Source organism: Lithobates pipiens, unplaced genomic scaffold (genome assembly GCF_037356315.1).
Source record: "Lithobates pipiens isolate NorthernLeopardFrog02 unplaced genomic scaffold, aLitPip1_a1.2 Scaffold_18, whole genome shotgun sequence".
In the NCBI taxonomy this organism is placed as follows: domain Eukaryota; kingdom Metazoa; phylum Chordata; class Amphibia; order Anura; family Ranidae; genus Lithobates; species Lithobates pipiens.
Genome location: NW_027507758.1, coordinates 444,415,530 through 444,435,031, shown reverse-complemented (window position 1 = coordinate 444,435,031; position 19,502 = coordinate 444,415,530). Strand labels below are relative to the sequence as shown.

General features: G+C 45.4%; 1 protein-coding gene and 1 pseudogene across 1 annotated transcript in view; one reads left to right on the top strand and one right to left on the bottom strand.

The window, feature by feature from the left end:
* The window catches only part of PFN2 (profilin 2), a 97,416-nt gene that overhangs the window by 30,887 nt on the left and 47,027 nt on the right, over positions 1-19,502 (bottom strand). The window contains exon 2 of the mRNA XM_077488187.1: positions 4,479-4,671. Coding sequence (XP_077344313.1) covers positions 4,479-4,671 — 193 coding nt within the window. The remainder of the gene's footprint in view (positions 1-4,478; positions 4,672-19,502) is intronic.
* LOC143990629 (U2 spliceosomal RNA) lies at positions 5,398-5,549 on the top strand (annotated as a pseudogene).

Below are 19,502 nucleotides of genomic sequence, written 5' to 3'. Positions count from 1 at the left end.
ATGCGGGCTTTCGTGTGTCTAGCACTGAGGAGAGGCTTCAGTCGGGCCACTCTGCCATAAAGCCCTGACTGGTGGAGGGCTGCAGTGATGGTTGACGTTCTACAACTTTCTCCCATCACCTGACTGCATCTCTGCAGCTCTTTTCCCCCCGATAGCTCAGTCTGGCCGGACGGCCAGCTCTAGGAAGGGTTCTGGTCGTCCCAAACATCTCTCAGAGAGCTCAAACAACCGTGCCATTCACCTTGCAGACACTGGTAAAAAAAATAAAGTACTTCTTGTATGGGAGGGGTTATATAGGGGATCACTTCCTGTCTCTTTTTGTAATTTTAATGCTCCTAAAATGCAAACACGTCAAAACGCGCCATGTAAAAGCAGCTGAACAGACATTTTTAAACGTCTGATTCTAGCTGTCAGGTAGAGGTTAACCTCAATACAGTGCACTTACACCCCCTTCCTGACCAGACCAATTTTTAGCTTTCAGCGCTCTCACAGTTTGAATGACAATTAGTCATGCAACACTCTACCCATATGAAACTTGCATCATTTTTTCCACACAAATAGAGCTTTCTTTTAGTGGTATTTAATCACTAGTGGGTTTTTTATTTTTTGATATAAATGAAAAAAAAAAAAAATTTTTTGAAAAAATAAATGCCTTTTTCTTTGTTTCTGTCATAAAATTTTGCTAATTAGTAATTTTTCTTCATAATTTTTGGCCAAAATTTATACTGTTACATATCTTTGGTAAAAAATAACCCACATTAGAGTATATTATTTGGTCTTTGTGAAAGTTATAGAGTCTACAATTTATGGTGCCAATCACTGAAAATTGATCACTTCTGATCAGGCCTTCAGTACATCAGGTGTAGCTCATTTCTTGAGACACTAACAAGTCAGGAAAGTACAAATACCCCCCAAATTACCCCTTTTTAGAAATTAGACATTCCAAGGTATTAAGTAGCATGGTAAGTTTTTTTAATTTGTCATTTTTTCCCACAATTCTTTGCAAAATTAAGTTTGTTTATTTTTTATTTTCTTTTTACAAAATTGTCATATCAGGTTATTTCTCATAAAAACGTATAATCTGCAAGGCAGAATCAGTCTTTTGCACTGTAATTTTTTTCCAGAAGTTTTTGGAAAATGTGGAAAAAACATATATTTTTTTTTTTTTACACAAAGTTGTCCATTTATAAGCTATTTCTAACACATAGCATGTATACAGCAAAAATTACACCCCAAAATACATTCTGCTACTCTTCCTGAGTATGGCGATACCACATGTGTGATACTTTTACACAGTCTGGCCACATAGAGAGGCCGAACATTGAAGTAGTACCTTCAGACGAGCTAGGAGCATAAATTACACATCTCATTTCATTCCTACCCATCACACTTTTGAAGGTCCAGAACCACCAGGACAATGGAATTACCCATAAAATGACCCCATTTTGGAAAGCAAACACCCCAACTTATATTCTATGAGGCATGGGCTGCAAATAGGTATTCGGGTACTCTGATGGGCTGGCCACAGGCACTCGGGTACTCTGATGGGCTGGCCACAGGCACTCGGGTACTCTGATGGGCTGGCCACAGGCACTCGGGTACTCTGATGGGCTGGCGACAGGCACTCGGGTACTCTGATGGGCTGGCGACAGGCACTCGGGTACTCTGATGGGCTGGCGACAGGCACTCGGGTACTCAGATGGACCGGCGACAGGTACTATGATGGACCGTGACAGGTCCTCTTTATTGGGGGGGGGCAATCAGTGTGTGTTAGTGTACACCGTAGGCGGTAACGAGATGTTACCGCAATCTCCTTCTCACACACGATCGGTGTGTGAGGAGAACCCAGTAAAATCTCGTTACCACGGTTTGTTTACATTTAGTGATCGACTGTGAAAGGATCGCAGCAGATCACGTGAGTAAACAGCCGGCAAATGGCTGTTTACCACCGTCGGAGACGAGCAGTGTTCCACAACGCGCATGCGCAGCTCGCTCGCCGTGCACAGTGGGGGTGGATCTGTGATTGTCCATGACTTCATCACGGCCGATCACGTGGTAAACAGCCATATCCAATGGCTGTTCACCCCCCTCAGTGGCGATCTGTGTCTCCGTGACAGGCTGCCACCGAAGGAACAGGGATGCGTGCACACGATCACGCGCATTCCCTGTTTAAATGGGAGGACATCATATGACGCCCTCCCGCCACAAGAGCCACGCCTGTCATTTGATGGACGGCAGTCGGCAACTAGTTAAAAAATATCCCATGTACAAAAATAGCACCTGCAATCCACCCTTAAACAGCTGCTCCATTGTCTCGGGCTTTCACACTGGAGCGGTGTGCTGGCAGGGTATCAGGCAAGATCCTGCCAGCAGCTTCTTTGGAGCGTGTGTATTTACCGCTCCTCCACTGCTTCTGCCCATTGAAAATCAATGGGGCAGCATGGGCTATACCGCCAGCAAAACGCCAACAGCGGGGGTTAAAAGTGGCCCGCTAGCGGCTAAAATGTGCCGCTAATGCGAAGGTAAAACGCAGCTAAAAAAAATTTCTACAGTGAATAAACTCTCCAGCATTTTATCCTATGTGTCCATGCACACAGGCCGTTATCAACGGTTTTTGGCTGGGGCATTTTTGGCTGTAAAAATACCCCAAAACTAGTGGGTTCTGAGAGGAATTTTTCAGCTGTAAAATGCTCCAACGTAAAAAAAAATAAAAAAATAAAACAAAAAACACACATAAACGCTCAAAAATGCGGCTCACCGTCGTTTAACGTTTTAGATCCCATTGATTAAAAAAAACAAAAAACGCTATTGCTAAAACGCTGAAAGACTCACTGAAAGGCTACAGCAATTTTTATAACATTATTATATTGTCCAGTGTGCATGAGGCCTTATAATTCAGCACTTTGAACAGCTACAACTTATGTAGGAGGATTTGTTTCATCTCTGTGTATCACTTCACTGGGTATAGATGAAGGTTTACGACCACTTTAACCACTACCAGACCCACCCACTGCACATATACTGCGGCAAGTCAGCACGGCTGTGCGAAACAATGTACCTGTACGTGGTTTCGTGAATGAGACACTGTGTGCGCACAGCCACTGCACGCGTGTCGAATTCGCCGGCCAACCACGATTGCAGAGATGCAGACTGGGGATCTGCCTATGTAAACAAGGCGGATCCCCAGTCTGACAGGAGACAACATGGAGTGTTCAGGAACAGCAATCTGTTGTCCCAGTGAACCCATCCCCCACACACTTAGAACACACCCAGTGAACACACTTAACCCTTTGATTGACCCTAGTGTTAATCCGTGCCAGTGTTATTTATACATTGATCAGTGCATTTTATTAGCACTGATCACTGTATTGGTGTCACTGGTCCCCAAAAAGTGTCACTTAGGCTGCTTTCACACTGGGGCGAGAGCAGCGTCGGCGGTAAAGCGCCGCTATTTTTAGCGGCGCTTTACCGTCGTTTTAGCGGCGGTGCGCGGGCGCTAGCGGGGTGGTTTTAACCCCCGCTAGCGCCCGAAAAGGGGTTAAACCCGCCCGCAAAGCGCCGCTGCAGCGGCGCTTTGCCGGCGGTATTGCCGCGGAGTCCCATTGATTTCAATGGGTAGCAGCGGTATAGGAGCTGTGAATACACCGCTCCTTCACCGCTGCAAAGATGCGGCTGGCAGGACTTTTTTCACCGTCCTGCCAGCGCATCGCTCCAGTGTGAAAGCCCTCCGGCTTTCACACTGGAGTTAAAGGGGCCGGTTTTTTTCAGGCGTTACACAGGCGCTATTTTTAGCGCTGTAACGCCTGAATACCGCCCCAGTGTGAAAGCAGCCTAAGGGTCAGATTTGTCCATCGCAATGTTGCAGTCCCGCTAGAAACAAAAAAACAAACAATCTAAATCTATCCTCTATTTTGTAGACACTATAAATTTTGCGCAAACCAATAAATCGCTTATTGGGATTTTTTCTTTACCAAAACTATGTATAATACATATTGGCCTAAACTGATAAATACATTTTTTTGGTATATGTATTATAGCAGAAAGTAAAAAAAGAAATAAAAATATTATACTTATTTTGCTCACTGAACCGCAACTCAATTATAACATTTTTATCATGTGTTATTTCTGGATTTTTAGGGATGATATTTAGTCTCTATCATTTAAAATACACTTATGTTAAAAATGATAGACCCTTAATTTCTTTGAAAGTGGGCAAACTTACAAAATCTGTAGGGGATCAAATTATTATTTTATTTATTATTATTTTATTTTCCTCACTGTACATGTTAAACATAGAAACAAGTATTTTCTTCTACCAAAACCACATACTGAGAAGACTTCCACCATTCCACCAAGATGAACCCCTTTCACTTGTGTTGAATGAAAAAGTCAAGAATACAAAAAAAAAAAAAAAAAGGTTTCCCTTCAAGAATGTAAACCTAGAATTAATTATTAATATTCACATAAAAATGTCTTACCTCTGACAGCTTTGCCTACAGCAATGTTGTATGTTGGTTCTCCGCCTTGACTTTTTGTCCTGATATCCATTGTGAAATCATTATCAATATACAGGCTGTCTCTGATCACCGAGCATTTCTTTCCTCCAACAGTAAGACCATTAGTGAAGAATCCTTCTCTATCCTTTCCTATCAGTACATCTATTTCTGCAGGCTGCAATTTCAAGAAAAAAAGATTGACTTTAAGTGAGTCCCAGAACACAAAGAAGAGCAGCACATCATACCAACAAACATGATGAGAGAGCAAGAGGTACATACATATACATAAAATATCACTGCAGCCATAACTCAAAGAGCCAACACCTTCACCAAGAATAAGTTACAGAAAATACATTTTTGATTATGTATATATGCAAAATACATTGAGCTGTTTTTTCTTCTGCATATTTTGCAAATACAAATAAGGATAGCTTAAAGGAAGTTTCTGGTTCTGAGTAAACAAACAAGCCTCACAATTTTACTCAAACTTGTATTTACATAGAGAACTGTGAGACACCCAGGCTCTCAATAACATACAAAGATACAATATAGTAATTCTTAGTGCCCGTTCACACAGGGGCGACGCGACTTGCAGCGCGACTCACAGACGCGACCTGCACACGACTTCAGCGGCGACTTGCAAAATGACTTCTGTATAGAAGTCAATGCAAGTCGCCTGAAGTCGCCCCGAAAATACTACAGGAACCTTTTTCTAAGTCGGAGCGACTTGAGTCGCTCCTATTAGAACGGTTCCATAGTACAGAACGGAGCGCGACTTGTCAGGCGGCTAAGTCGCCTGACAAGTCGCGGTAGTGTGAACGGGCACTTAGCAACCAGATTTTTCTTTATTGTAGTTAAAGTCTAACAACAAATTTTGAGCAGGCAGACTATTTATCACAGAATCGCTTCCCGGCCTTTTGGCTAAGATCAAGTGTAGTATCTGTTCTTATCAGTTACCAGGAGGTGGCGCTTGCTTCCGTCCCTGTTCTACGGCGAGGTGGAGCAGGGGTGGTGGTTGCTATGCAAAACCTGCTGGTGTAAAGGTGACCCGCAGCGGTTCGTAGCCGAAAGGGAAGCCTTCTGATGGGGATGGAGAACCACTGGTCGGCGCCAGGGGAGGGAACCCTGGCCTTCTGGCTTGGATTGTGGCAGCTTTAGCTCCGGTCAGTTTTTCAGGAGGGAACGTTTGTTCCCGTTTCCAACAGGGGGCGGCCTGTACTTCCCGAATGTAATTAGGTAGGAGTGATGGGAGCGAGGGTGAGGCCTGATGGCAAAGGGTCTCACTAAGCTCCTGGATCTCCATGCCTTTCTGGCTGGGGTGGGGGCTGTCGTGGTCTGGGCGGGGGGTCGGGGATGCTTCTTTGAAAAAGCCTATGGTGATGTGCCCCTGAGTGGCAGTTCAGGGGTGCCTTACATTCACTGTGATTTATTCACTTTGAAGTTTGGCACCACGGACACTTCACTGTATACACACTTTTTCACACCTGCCTCTAGGGCCGGGCCTTTTGGCTAGGACCAGAGGAATTTTTGATTCCTGGCCGGAGGGCCTGGTCATTGTGTTTACACAATGGCCACCTTTTTCACTCTTCCTCTCCGCTATTCCTAGAACTGTGAGACACCCAGGCTCTCAATAACATACAAAGATACAATATAGTAATTCCGCTATTCCTTCCCCACTTTTTATTTTGTGTGTTGTGAGTCACGTTTTATGTTGTCACTGCACGTGTGGCGAGTAGGGTGTCGGTCCTCGGACCAATCCTGAAAGTCTTGTGGGAGGGTGGACATAGGCCTTCTGGCTTGGTTCGCCCTCTCTTTGGGGGGTCTTCTTTCGGGGGAGCCCCTACCCTAGTACCTGGGTGGGTCTGTTTCGGCAGACCTTCCGGAGAAAGGCGGTCGTCCGGCTTTGGCTGGATGGGCCATGACTATGGTACCTTAGTCCCCATCTGGAGCCTAACGCCCCGGGGGATCAGGGTTAGGTTCTTCCTAGTGGAGGACAGCAGACACCCATGGCACGGTTTTGGGTTTCACTTTTTATGTGTGTGCACTTTTGGCACCGGGTGGAAGTTTTTTGGGGTGTGTTTTGCACGCCATAGGCTTTTTTCAATAAAAAAATTAATAAAATTAATCACAGAAGAGACATTATATGTCTCTTCTACAATGCACATTGAGATGTGTATGCACAAATCATTATACATTCTCACCATGGTGCCTGTATAGTAGGATGAATGAACTTTCGTAGGTGATTTACATCATTCCATGCCAGTTATAATGAGTGAAGACTTGCCAACCAGAAGAAGCTGAGGAGACAGGGGACCTCATAAGAAGCTGAACCATTGTTGGGTAGGTGTGTATTAGCGGCTTTTGTTCCACTTTAGCCCGTACCCGACCAGCCGCTGTCATACTGTGGCAGGTTGGCTCTCCTGGGCAAATCGCCATAGGTATACATTGGGAACGTGGCCGCCTAGGGGGCACGTGTGCACCCAGCGCACCTGTGGTGATCTGATTTGCTTCAGATCTGATTAGTCTGCAGGCCCAGGCCAATAAAGTCTGGCCTGGACCTGGTGACCGGTTCTGACGAATGAGAGACTGTCCTCTGCCTGTAGGTGTAAACACAGGCAGAGGAAATTATGTAATCTCCCCTCTGGAACTCTTTTCCATTCCAGAGAGAGCAGAGAGGACATCTAACAGTGAGTTGTACAACACTACACTAACACCAGTACACGTAGGTACACTTGTTATCCCCCGATCGGCCCCCCTAGTTAACCCCTTCACTCCCTGTCACATTGTCACCAAGTGCAGTTTTCACTGATCGCTGCATTGGTGTCATTTGTGACTAATACGTTTTAGTTTAGTAGTTAGGCCCCGGTAGGTCTAGGGTACCCCCCTAATAAAGGTTTAATCCCTTGATCGCCCCCCCCCCCCCAGTTAACCCTTTAACGCCTTCACCAATGTCACTAATACAGTGTATAGATCTATATTCTGATTGGTATATTAGTGTCATGAGTTAGCCAGTTAGTTGGTTAGTTTCATTGTCAGTCTTTTATAATATCAGGGTACCCCATATATTTCCGAATAAAGGTTTTACTTTTAACCCCTTGATCACCCCCAGTTAACACTTTCACCCCCTGTCACCAGCGATCACCGCATTAGTGTCACGGGTGACGCTGGTTAGTTTGTCATTTTTTTTATAGCGTCAGGGCATATATACACCTCCCTTATTAGTATAGTGTCTGAACGGATCAATATCAATATCTTTGATCTGATCACAACTATATTAGCATCCCCAGTAGTTTAGGGTTCCCAAAAAGGCAGCGATATCGGGATCAGCCTGTATACCTACTAGCACCTGTGTTTACCCCCTCCGCCCAGCCCACCCAAGTGCATTATCAATCGATCACTGTCACTTACAAAACACTAAAACACATAACTGCAGCATTCACAGTCAGGCCCGATGCCTGCAAATGCTAACCGTTTTTTTGGTAGTGTTTGAAGCAGTCGTTGACAATCAGGTGCTCTTTTTTCCTGTGAGTCTCACTAGTTGTACCAGTAAATTTAGAGGCCTCAATGTCCAATTGAAGGTACACTAGTGAAGAGGCCTACACGTTTCTGAGCATAACAGATGAGAGTGAAGAGGAAGTCACCCATCGGTCAGATTCAGGCTCAGAATACGATCCAGTAGACAGCAGCGGCACCCCGACAGATAGCTCTGACGACGGAGTAGTGGTCCCTGCTAAGGTCAGGTGTACCCGTATGGAGCAGGGAGCCAGTACTAGAGCCGCTCATCCTTCTGGTGAATTGGCAAGCACCTGAGGCCTAGTACATCCTGGTCGTACATCCAGCACTGCAGTATCACTTGGTGACGTGGCGAATCCCATAAATGCAGTTCAAGCTGGTGTGGTGGCTAGCACAAGTAGTGTCCCGCAGCCACCAAGAAGACAAATACAGGCCCGTCGAGCCCATAGTGCCCTTCCTGCTGCATTTGCCAATCCCAATTGGGAGCCAACCACTTCTGCAGCACCCGTACTTACCCCCATTTACTGGCCAACCCGGAATTCAGGTGGAAACAGTTGATTTTACATCACTTGATTTTTATTCACCGTTTTTCAGAGAAGATCTCTATAGATCTATTGTAGACCAAAGCAATTTTTATGCTGTTCAATTCATCAATGCTAATCCCCAATTGACCCTTGCCAGAGATTGGAAACCTATTATGGTTTACAATTTTAAAACCTTCCTGGGCCTATCCCTCATCATGGGCATAACTAAAAAGAGTGAGTTGCGGTCATGTTGGTTCACCATATGCCCGTGTTCTCTGCATCCATGACCAGGGCTAGATACGAGCAGATCTTGTGATTTATTCACTTCAACGACAATGAACTCTGCCGTCCTCAGGGTGACCCTGGATTTGATTGGCTCTACAAAATTTGGCCCCTCGTAAACCACTTCTACCAACAGTTTTGCAGCCTTGTTTACTCCCAATCAAGTTGTCTGCGTGGATGAGTCCCTGATTAAGTTTTCTGGCAGCTTGTCTTTCAAACAGTATCTTCCCAGCAAGCATTCCAAATTTATGGTTTACGAGGGAAAAGATAGTCACGTGGAGCCAGAGAACTGCCCAGACTACATTGTAAGCGCTGGTAAGATTGCGTGGGACTTGGTGTCACCCCTGTTCGGAAAGGGGTACCACTTGTACGTGGACAATTATTGCACGAGTGTGCTACTTTTTAGTCCCCTTTTTGATTGTGGAATTGGCGCAGGTGGCACCATGCAATCTAATCGCTGGGGCTTACCCCAGGGGCTTGTAGATTCCTGGTCCTTCCCCCCCCTTCAGAGCTCATTCTCTGATTGGCCACGGCAAAAGTCGCCTGGCCTGGGGCGACTTAAGGTCGTGTTGTAAGTCGCCCCAAGCCGTGCCCAAGTCGTGTCCAAGTTGCCTCCAAAAGTCGTGTTCAAGGTCGTGTCGCCCCTGTGTGAAACGGCTCTAACAAGTCAGGAAAGTACAAATACCCCCCAAATGACCCCTTTTTACAAAAGTAGACATTCCAAGGTATTAAGTAAGTAGCATGGTGAGTTTTTTTAAGTTGTCATTTTTTCCCACAATTCTTTGCAAAATTAAGATTTTTTTTATTATTATTTTTTACAAAATTGTCATATTATCAGGTTATTTCTCACACACAGCATATGCATACAACTAATTACACCCCAAAATGCATTCTGCTACTCTTCCCAAGTTCGGCGATACTGCATGTGTGAGACTTTTACACAGCCTGGCCACATATACAGAGCACCAACATTGATGCAATACCTTCAGACGTTCTACGAGCAAAAAATGACGCATCTCATTTCTCAACCACCTATTACACTTTTGAAGGCCCTGGAGTACCAGGACAATGGAATTTCCCATAAAAGGACCCCATTTTGAAAAACAAACACCCCAACGTATAATCTGTGAGGCATAATGAGTCTTTTGAACGGTTCATTTTTTCCAGAAGTTTTTGGAATATGTGGGAAAAAAAATGAAAACGCATTTTTTTTTTTTGTCGATTTATAAGATATTTCTAACACATAGCATGTATATAGCAAAAATTACACCCCAAAACACATTCTGCTACTCCTCCCAAGTATGGTCACATAGAGAGGCCGAACATTGAAGTAGTACGTTCAGGCGTTCTAGGAGCATAAATGACACATCTCATTTCATTCCTACCCATCACACTTTTGAAGGTCCTGGACCACCAGGACAGTGAAATTACCCACAAAATGACCCCATTTTGGAAAGCAAACACCCCAACGTATATTCTATGAGACATGGGCTGCAAATAGGTACTCGGGTACTCTGATGGCCTGGTGACAGGTACCCTGATGGACCGGGACAGGTACTCGGGTACCCTGATGGGCCGAGACAGGTACTCGGGTACCCTGATGGGCCGAGACAGGTACTCGGGTACCCTGATGGGCCGAGACAGGTACTCGGGTACCCTGATGGGCCGAGACAGGTACTCGGGTACCCTGATGGGCCGAGACAGGTACTCGGGTACCCTGATGGGCCGAGACAGGTACTCGGGTACCCTGATGGGCCGAGACAGGTACTCGGGTACCCTGATGGGCCGAGACAGGTACTCGGGTACCCTGATGGGCCGAGACAGGTACTCGGGTACCCTGATGGGCCGAGACAGGTACTCGGGTACCCTGATGGGCCGAGACAGGTACCCGGGTACCCTGATGGGCCGAGACAGGTACCCGGGTACCCTGATGGGCCGAGACAGGTACCCGGGTATTAAGTAGCATGGTAAGTTTTTTTAATTTGTCATTTTTTCCCACAATTCTTTGCAAAATTAAGTTTGTTTATTTTTTATTTTCTTTTTACAAAATTGTCATATCAGGTTATTTCTCATAAAAACGTATAATCTGCAAGGCAGAATCAGTCTTTTGCACTGTAATTTTTTTCCAGAAGTTTTTGGAAAATGTGGAAAAAACATATTTTTTTTTTTTTACACAAAGTTGTCCATTTATAAGCTATTTCTAACACATAGCATGTATACAGCAAAAATTACACCCCAAAATACATTCTGCTACTCTTCCTGAGTATGGCGATACCACATGTGTGATACTTTTACACAGTCTGGCCACATAGAGAGGCCGAACATTGAAGTAGTACCTTCAGACGAGCTAGGAGCATAAATTACACATCTCATTTCATTCCTACCCATCACACTTTTGAAGGTCCAGAACCACCAGGACAATGGAATTACCCATAAAATGACCCCATTTTGGAAAGCAAACACCCCAACGTATATTCTATGAGACATGGGCTGCAAATAGGTACTCGGGTACTCTGATGGCCTGGTGACAGGTACCCTGATGGGCCGAGACAGGTACTCGGGTACCCTGATGGGCCGAGACAGGTACTCGGGTACCCTGATGGGCCGAGACAGGTACTCGGGTACCCTGATGGGCCGAGACAGGTACCCGGGTACCCTGATGGGCCGAGACAGGTACCCGGGTACCCTGATGGGCCGAGACAGGTACCCGGGTACCCTGATGGGCCGAGACAGGTACCCGGGTACCCTGATGGGCCGAGACAGGTACCCGGGTACCCTGATGGGCCGAGACAGGTACTCGGGTACCCTGATGGGCCGAGACAGGTACTCAAATACTCTGATGGACTGACAGGTACTCTGATGGACTGTGATTGACAGGTACTATGAGGGGTGGTGACAGGTCCTCTTTATTGGGGGGGGGGGAAATCAGTGTGATTGGTGTACACTGTAGGCGGTAACGAGACGTTACCGCAATGTCTTCCTCACACACGATCGGTATGTGAGGAGGAGAACCCGGTAACATCTAGTTACCGCGGTTTGTTTACATTTTAGTGATCGGCTGTGAAAGGAGCAGTGTTCCCGGGAAACACGCCGCCACCGACGTGCACGCGCAGCGCGCTCACGATTGCGCACATGCGCCGTGCACAGTGGAGGTGTGACCATTTGTGATCGGCCGTGACTTCATCACGGCTGATCACGTGGTAAACAGCCATAACCAATGGCTGTTCACCCACTTCGGTGGCGAGCGGTGTCTCCGTGACACGCCGCCACCGAAGAAACAGGGATGCGCGCGCACGATCGCGCGCATTCACTGTTTAAACAAAACTCCCGCCACAATAGGTGCATCGCCTGGCCGTCATTTGTCTGCCTGCAGTCAGAAAGTAGTTAAATACTCTTCTGCCTTTCTATCCATTGGATCCTTTAGGGTGCCTGTGTCCTCAAAGGAGAACTCTGAACCTTTTGAAACTTTAGCTAGGGAAGCGTCTAGTCTGGGACACTTTTCCCACAACTTTGTATCCTCCTCCTTGAAGGGAAACCATCTCTTCAAATTCTTAGGGAAGAAGACTCTTCTACAGATTCTTCCATTCTTGTACTGTCTTTGTTAGGGACATATGCACCAGAAAAGTTCTGGTCTGCTTAGGCTGAAGGCCTGCATATAAAAAGGTCATGTACAGACAATTCCTGATTTTCTGGTTCTTCCAGCTCCAGGGTGTTGTAAATAGCCTTTAACTGCTTGCCGACCGCTTCACGCCGATATACGTCGGCAGAAGGGCTTGTACCGGAAGAATCACGTACCTGTACGTTGCCCTTTAAGAGGCGGCCAGCGTGGCGCCCGCAGCAAGCTCCGAGAGTCGGGCCTCGATCGCCATGAGGATACCCGCGATCGTCTCATGGGGAGGAAGAACAGGGAGATGCTAATGGAAACAAGCATCACTCCATTCTGCCTAGTGACAGTGTCACTGATCTCTGCTCCCTGTGATCGGAGCAGAGATCAGTGACGTGTCACACACAGCCACGCCCCCCCCCCCACAGTTAGAAACACGCCCCAGGACACACTTAACCCCTACACTGCCATCTAATGGTTAAACCCTTCACTGCCAGTGCCATTTACACAGGAATCAGTGCATTTGTATACCACTGATTGCTGTATAAATGACAATGGTCCCAAAAATGTGTCAAAAATGTCCGATGTGTCCACCATAATGTTGCAGTCAAGATAAAAATCGCTGATCGCCGCCATTTAAAAAAAAAAAAAGTTATTAATAAAAATGCCATAAAACTATCCCCTATTTTGTAAACACTATAACGTTTTGCGCAAACCAATCAATCACTTATTGTGATTTTTTTTTACCAAAAATATGTAGAAGAATACGTATTGGCCTAAACTGAGGAAAAAAATAGTTTTTTTTATATATTTTTGGGGGATATTTTATTATAGCAAAATGTAAAAAATAATGTTTTTCAAAATTGTCACTCTTTTTGTGTTTATAGCACAAAACATAAAAACCCACGAGTGATCAAATGCCACCAAAAGAAAGCTCTATTTGTGGGGAAAAAAGGACGTTAATTTTGTTTGGGAGCCACATCGCACGACCGCACAATTGTCAGTTAAAGCGACACAGTGCCGAATTGCAAAAAGTGCTCTGGTTAGGAAGGGGGTAAACTCTTCCGGGGCTGAAGTGGTTAACAACTTCTGTTTCCTTGGAAGGAAAAATGAATCTTTCGACCTTTCTGGGTTTTTAAGCTCCCCTTCCTCAGAATCTGAGGCTGACTCTGAGCTCTCTTCCAGCTCTCCCTGCTGATGAGCTGCCCGTGACTGAGCAAGAACTATCAGCCTAGCACCGATACTGGTGCCAGAAGTACAAGGGATAGGTTTAGCAAGAGCTTCCTACTCTCTGGGTTTAAGGGACTGTAAAGTCTGTTTCATCTCCTTCTTCACTGAGTCCATAAAACCCTTGAGGACAGGTCCTGTCTCTCCCTTGATGAGTTTTATCTATACAGTCCTGACATGCACTTTTCTTTAAATCATAAGGCATTTTCTTGGTGCACATTGGGCACCTTTTTCTGGGTGTCTGCTTTTTCTATCTTTGGGCTCATGGGGTTTGTCCTGCAATGAATCAGATGACAAACGCCAGCACATTACTTCCACTGAAGTATATACCAATTATCAAAACACCCAGTGGATAACACAATTCTAATCTAAGACTCTTTAAAGTACCCACCACCAGAGCCTATGCTAGTATGTGTGACACCTGTCCACCATATGCATAAACAAAAGGCTCTGGAAAAAAATGCCCCCTGTGCCTCCACCACAAGAGCATAAGAAAAGGAAAGGAGCAGCCTGCCCTCTATTTTCTTACCTTAGGGCCTGATTCAACCGATGGCGCCTCCAGACCTGCTTCCATGGATCCTGGCATCTCCATGCTGCTCCTGGAAGCCTTTGGTGCCATCTTCTTATCCAGGTGCTTATTTAGGGGGTGTGGAGAATCCGGACGGCGCCCAGCAAAGCATGCCTGTTATCTTTTAATTACCCTTGCTAGGACTTCATTTTACAACGTCTGGGTGTACCAAGATGGCCACCGGACTTCCGACATTGTTTGGAGCTCCTGTCTGGCCAGAGGAAACAAATACTGAGGGGCTATCGCATGTGTTGTACTATTATAATCTGGATCATGTGTTTTCTGTGCTAGGTGGGAGGAGCCTAGCTCTCTCTGTAAGTCGTCCTGAAAGAGGACTTGGAAAAAAGTGCATGTATGCCCATCATTAGAAGTGGGTGGATATACGGCAGTATTCTAATGGTGGGCATACCCACCGATCAATCTCTTTTCATTCAGCCCACAGGCTGCATGAATTTAAAAAAAAAAAAAAAAAAACAACATTACAATATATTCCCAACTATAACCAGCAATGTACTGGTATATGCTGGACTTTGAGTGATTATACCAGAATGATGCCTGCAGGTTTAGGTATCGTTCTTTTCAGTCAGCTTTCATGTAAAAGCAATCCTAGCGGCTAATTAGCGACTTGACTGCTTTTAAAAGCAGTGGGAGGGATCGGGCTCTCCTGTCCCATGGGGGAACCTGAGTATGCAGCCGGTGGTTCCGTCAGCTGACCATAGAGCTGATCAAAGAAAAGGACGGCTCCAATCATTTCTTTGGCCTAAGAGACCGGAAGCTACGAGCATTTTATGACTTCTGTTTCTTCGGATCTTGGTGTGGACAGATGCTTTGATGGCAGAAAAAAAAAAAAAAGGAGTACCTGTCACTACCTATTGCTATCATAGGGGATATTTACATTCCCTGTGATAACAATAAAAATGCTTAAAAAAAAAAAAAAGTAAACATTGTAAAACATATGTAAACAGCAACTGCACCATACATGTGAGGTATCACCGCAAACGTCAGATCAAGGGCAGTAATTTTAGCAGTGGACCTCCTCTGTAAATCTAAAGTGGTAACCGGCTTTTAAAGGATTACAAAAAAATGTATGTAGTTAATTGCCGCTGCAAGGTTGTGTGCAATTTTAGTGCATTTCGTGCTTGGTATCCATGTACTTAGTGTAAGATCATCTTTTATATTTAACCAAACATTTGGGCAATATAGTGTGTTGCGTTTTTTTCCACAAAAAAAAAAAATTGCAACACCCAGAATTTTAATCTGTAGGGCCTTTGCTTTAAAAAAATATATAATGTTTGGGGGTTCAAAGCTATTTTCTAGCAAAAAAAAAAAAAAAACATTTTCTCTTTCGTTCATTGACGGACGCAGCTCCTTTAATTCTTGACCTTAGGGTTATCACGCCACCTTCAGGAGAGGACTAGGCAAAACATTTAAAACATGTAAAAACAGCAAGACTGCACAGCACCGCCCAGGGGGCAGTCCCTCTGGCTATAACCCCTCACCCTGCTTCCTGCAGCTCCCTGAGGGGACCATTGGTCCTGTGAATTTTGTTCATTTTTTCAGAAATTTTGATCCTGTGATCTACAATCAACAGCTGGGCTGGGTGACAGGTTGGATAATATAGATCATTGAAGCCTCCCCAGCCTGGCCATCAAGCGTGAGCAGACCCTAGCTACACGTTGGGTCGGCCACGACATGCCCCTTTCTGTTCCTGGGGCGGTCAGTGAGCTATATGCTCCGGGGCACACATGACTGGGCTACTGCTGTCCATGTCACAGTGTGCCGTGAGCAACAGCCGCTCCGTACTGCTCGGGTGATGGGTCTGTGGTGGAATGCGTCCAGCAATCCCGACAAGAGGGGAGGGGTAAGTACAGCTCTCCCTGCCTCGGCAGGATGGAGCAGCTGGGCATTCCCTGGGAGGTCGACTAGGGGATCTCTTACGCTCCCTTTCCTCTCTCCCTATCCCTTATTCCCTCCTCCCCCTGCTGGGGCCGCTGTGTGACTGGGCATGAGGTGAGGTGTATGTACCTGGCCGGGGGGGGGGGGGGGGGGGGTCCTCTGGGCTTTGGCGCTTGCGCTGGCTGTTAGGGTCAGTTTTTCTCTTTACTGACATTTTTTCTTCACAGTGAGGTGCTGGTCATCCACAAGGATAAGGCGGTGCTACGTCCGCAGCCCTCTTTCCTTCCGAAGGTGGTTTCGCCATTCCATCTAAATGAGGACATTGTGTTACCATCCCTATGTCCTAAGCCAACACACCCGAAAGAGGTTGCTTTACATTCCCTAGGCGTGATCCGGGCTCTATGGGTGTATCTGTCTGCTACGGCTCCCCTCCGAAAGTCAGACTCTGTCTTGGTGGCTGGTCTGAAAAAACGTCTAGCGGTCTTGTCGTCCACCATTTTGTTGGTGGATCAGACAGATCATGGTTCAGGCCTATGCCTTAAAGGGCACGGGCATTCCACCAGGGCAATTGGAACCTCCTGGACTTTCTGACATCAAGCATCTGTCTCCCAGGTGTCTAAGGCGGCGACTTGGTCGTCTGTTCACGCTTTCAACTAAATTCTACAAGGTTAACGTAAGCGCATCTTGAGATACTCGCTTTGGCCGCAAAGTTTTGCAGGCGGCTGTGTAAGGTTGCAATTTACACTTTCTTAAAGTTATACGTTTGTTGTAAACGCATCTTTTCATGGCGGCCATTTCGGATGGCAACTCCTCTGTTGAGGTGTTCCTTTTGTTGTGGGTGAAGTTTTGTTTTGCTGTTTCCACCCCTCGTTTTTTTTTTTTTTTTTTTTTGTTTTTTTTTTACACCATTTTGACATTTCAGGGCCTCTGAACTGCTTGGGGACATCCCTAAGGTCAAGAATTAAAGAAGCTGTGTCCGTCAATGAACGAAAGAAAAAATGGGATTTTCGTACTCACCGTAAAATCCTTTTCTCTGAAGTTCATTGACGGACACAGCACCCCTCCTTCTTATGTTTGTACTCCTTTTTGACAAACTGAGCTGCAGGAGGGGTTATAGCCAGAGGTACCGCCCCCTGGGCAGTGCTGTGCAGTCTTGCTGTTTTTACATGTTCTGCCTAGTCCTTTCCTGAAGGTGGCGTGATAATCCTAAGGTCAAGAATTAAAGGAGCTGTGTCCGTCAATGAACTTCAGAGAAAAGGATTTTATGGCAAGTACAAAAATCCAATTTTTTCATGTAAAGAAAAAAAGTGTCAGAAAGGGCTTTGTCTTCAAGTGGTTAGAAGAGTGGGTGATGTGTGGTATAAGCTTCTAATGTTGTGCATAAAATACCAGAACAGTTCACCCCCCCCCCCCATGACCTCATTTTGGAAAGTAGACACCCTAAGCTATTTGCTGAGGCATGCTGAGTCCATGGAATATTTTATATTTTGCCACAAGTTTCGGGAAAATTATTTATTTTTTTCTTACAAAGTTGTCACTTAACCACTTCAGCCCCGGACCAATTGTCAGCCTAAGGACCAGAGGTCTTTTTACAATTTCGCACTGCACTGCTTTAACTGGTAATTGCACAGTCATGCAATGTTGTACCCAAACGAAATTTGCGTCCTTTTCTTCCCACAAATAGAGCTTTCTTTTGATGGTATTTGATTGCCTCTGCGATTTTTATTTTTTACGATATAAAAGGAAAAAGACTGAAAATTTTGAAAAAAAAAAAAAAGATATTTTCTACTTTTTGTTATAAGAAAAATCGAATAAACCAAATTTTAGTCATACATTTAGGCCAAAATGTATTCAGCCACATGTCTTTAGTAAAAAAAAATGTCAATAAGCGTATATTTATTGGTTTGCGCAAAAGTTATAGTGTCTACAAACTAGAGTACATTTTCTGGAATTTACACAGCTTTTAATTTATGACTGCCTATCTCATTTCTTGAGGTGCTAACATGGCAGGGCAGTACAAACTCCCCCCCCCCCAAATGACCCCATTTTGGAAAGTAGACACTCCAAGGAAATTGCTGAGGGGCATGTTGAACCCATTGAATATTTTTTTTGTCCCAAGTGATTGAATAATGACACAAAAAACAAAAAAACAAAAAGGTTTACAAAAAGTTGTCACTAAATGATATATTGCTCACACATGCCATAGTTATAAGTAGAATTGCACCCCAAAATATATTCCGCTGCTTCTACTGAGTACAGGGATACCACATGTGTGGGACTTTTTGGGAGTCTAGCCGCGTGCGGCACCCCAAAAACCAATCACTGCCTTCAGGATTTCTAAAGCCGCGTACACACGGGCGGACTGTCTGTCCAACTTAGTCCGCTGAAACACATTTCAGCGGACAGTCCGCTCGTGTGTGGGCTTCAGCGGACTTTTTCAGCGTGCAGTCTGGCGGACTAAGTATTTCGGAATTTCCGTAATATTGTCCGTCCAACTTTGGTTTCAGCGGACAGTCCGCTCGTGAGTAGGCTAGTTGGACGGACTAAGTATGGCGCATGCTCAGAAAGGATTTACACGGCGGAAGGTTGCATTGCTGTGTATTGGACGTCCTATTTCTAGTCCCGTCGTACGTGCTGTACACGTCATCGCGCAAGCTTTCAACGGACTGTCTGTTCATCGTGTGTGGTCAAGTCCGTTCATTCAAAAGTAGGACGGACTGTCTGTCGGATTGTCTGACGGACTTAGTTGGCCAGACAGTCCGCCCGTGTGTACGTGGCTTAAGGGTGCAAATTTTTGATTTCACTCCTCACTACCTATCAGTTTCGAAGGCCATAAAATGCCAAAATAGCACAAAGCCCCCCCAAATGACCCCATTTTGGAAAGTAGACACACCAAGCTATTTACTGAGAGGCATGTTGAGTCCATGGAATATTTTATATTTTGCCACAAGTTGTGGGAATATTACAAACTTTTTTTTTTTTTTTTTGCACAAAGTTGTCACTAAATGATATATTGCTCACACATGCTACGGGCATAAGTGAAATTACACCCCAAAATAAATTCTGCTGCTTCTCTCGAGTACGGGGATACCACATGTGGGGGACTTTTTGGGAGTCTAGCCGCGTGCGGCACCCCGAAAACCAATCACTGCCTTCAGGATTTCTAAAGCCGCGTACACACGGGCGGACTGTCTGTCCAACTTAGTCCGCTGAAACACATTTCAGCGGACAGTCCGCTTGTGTGTGGGCTTCAGCTGACTTTTTCAGCGTGCAGTCTGGCGGACTAAGTATTTCGGAATTTCCGTAATATTGTCCGTCCAACTTTGGTTTCAGCGGACAGTCCGCTCGTGAGTAGGCTAGTTGGACGGACTAAGTATGGCGCATGCTCAGAA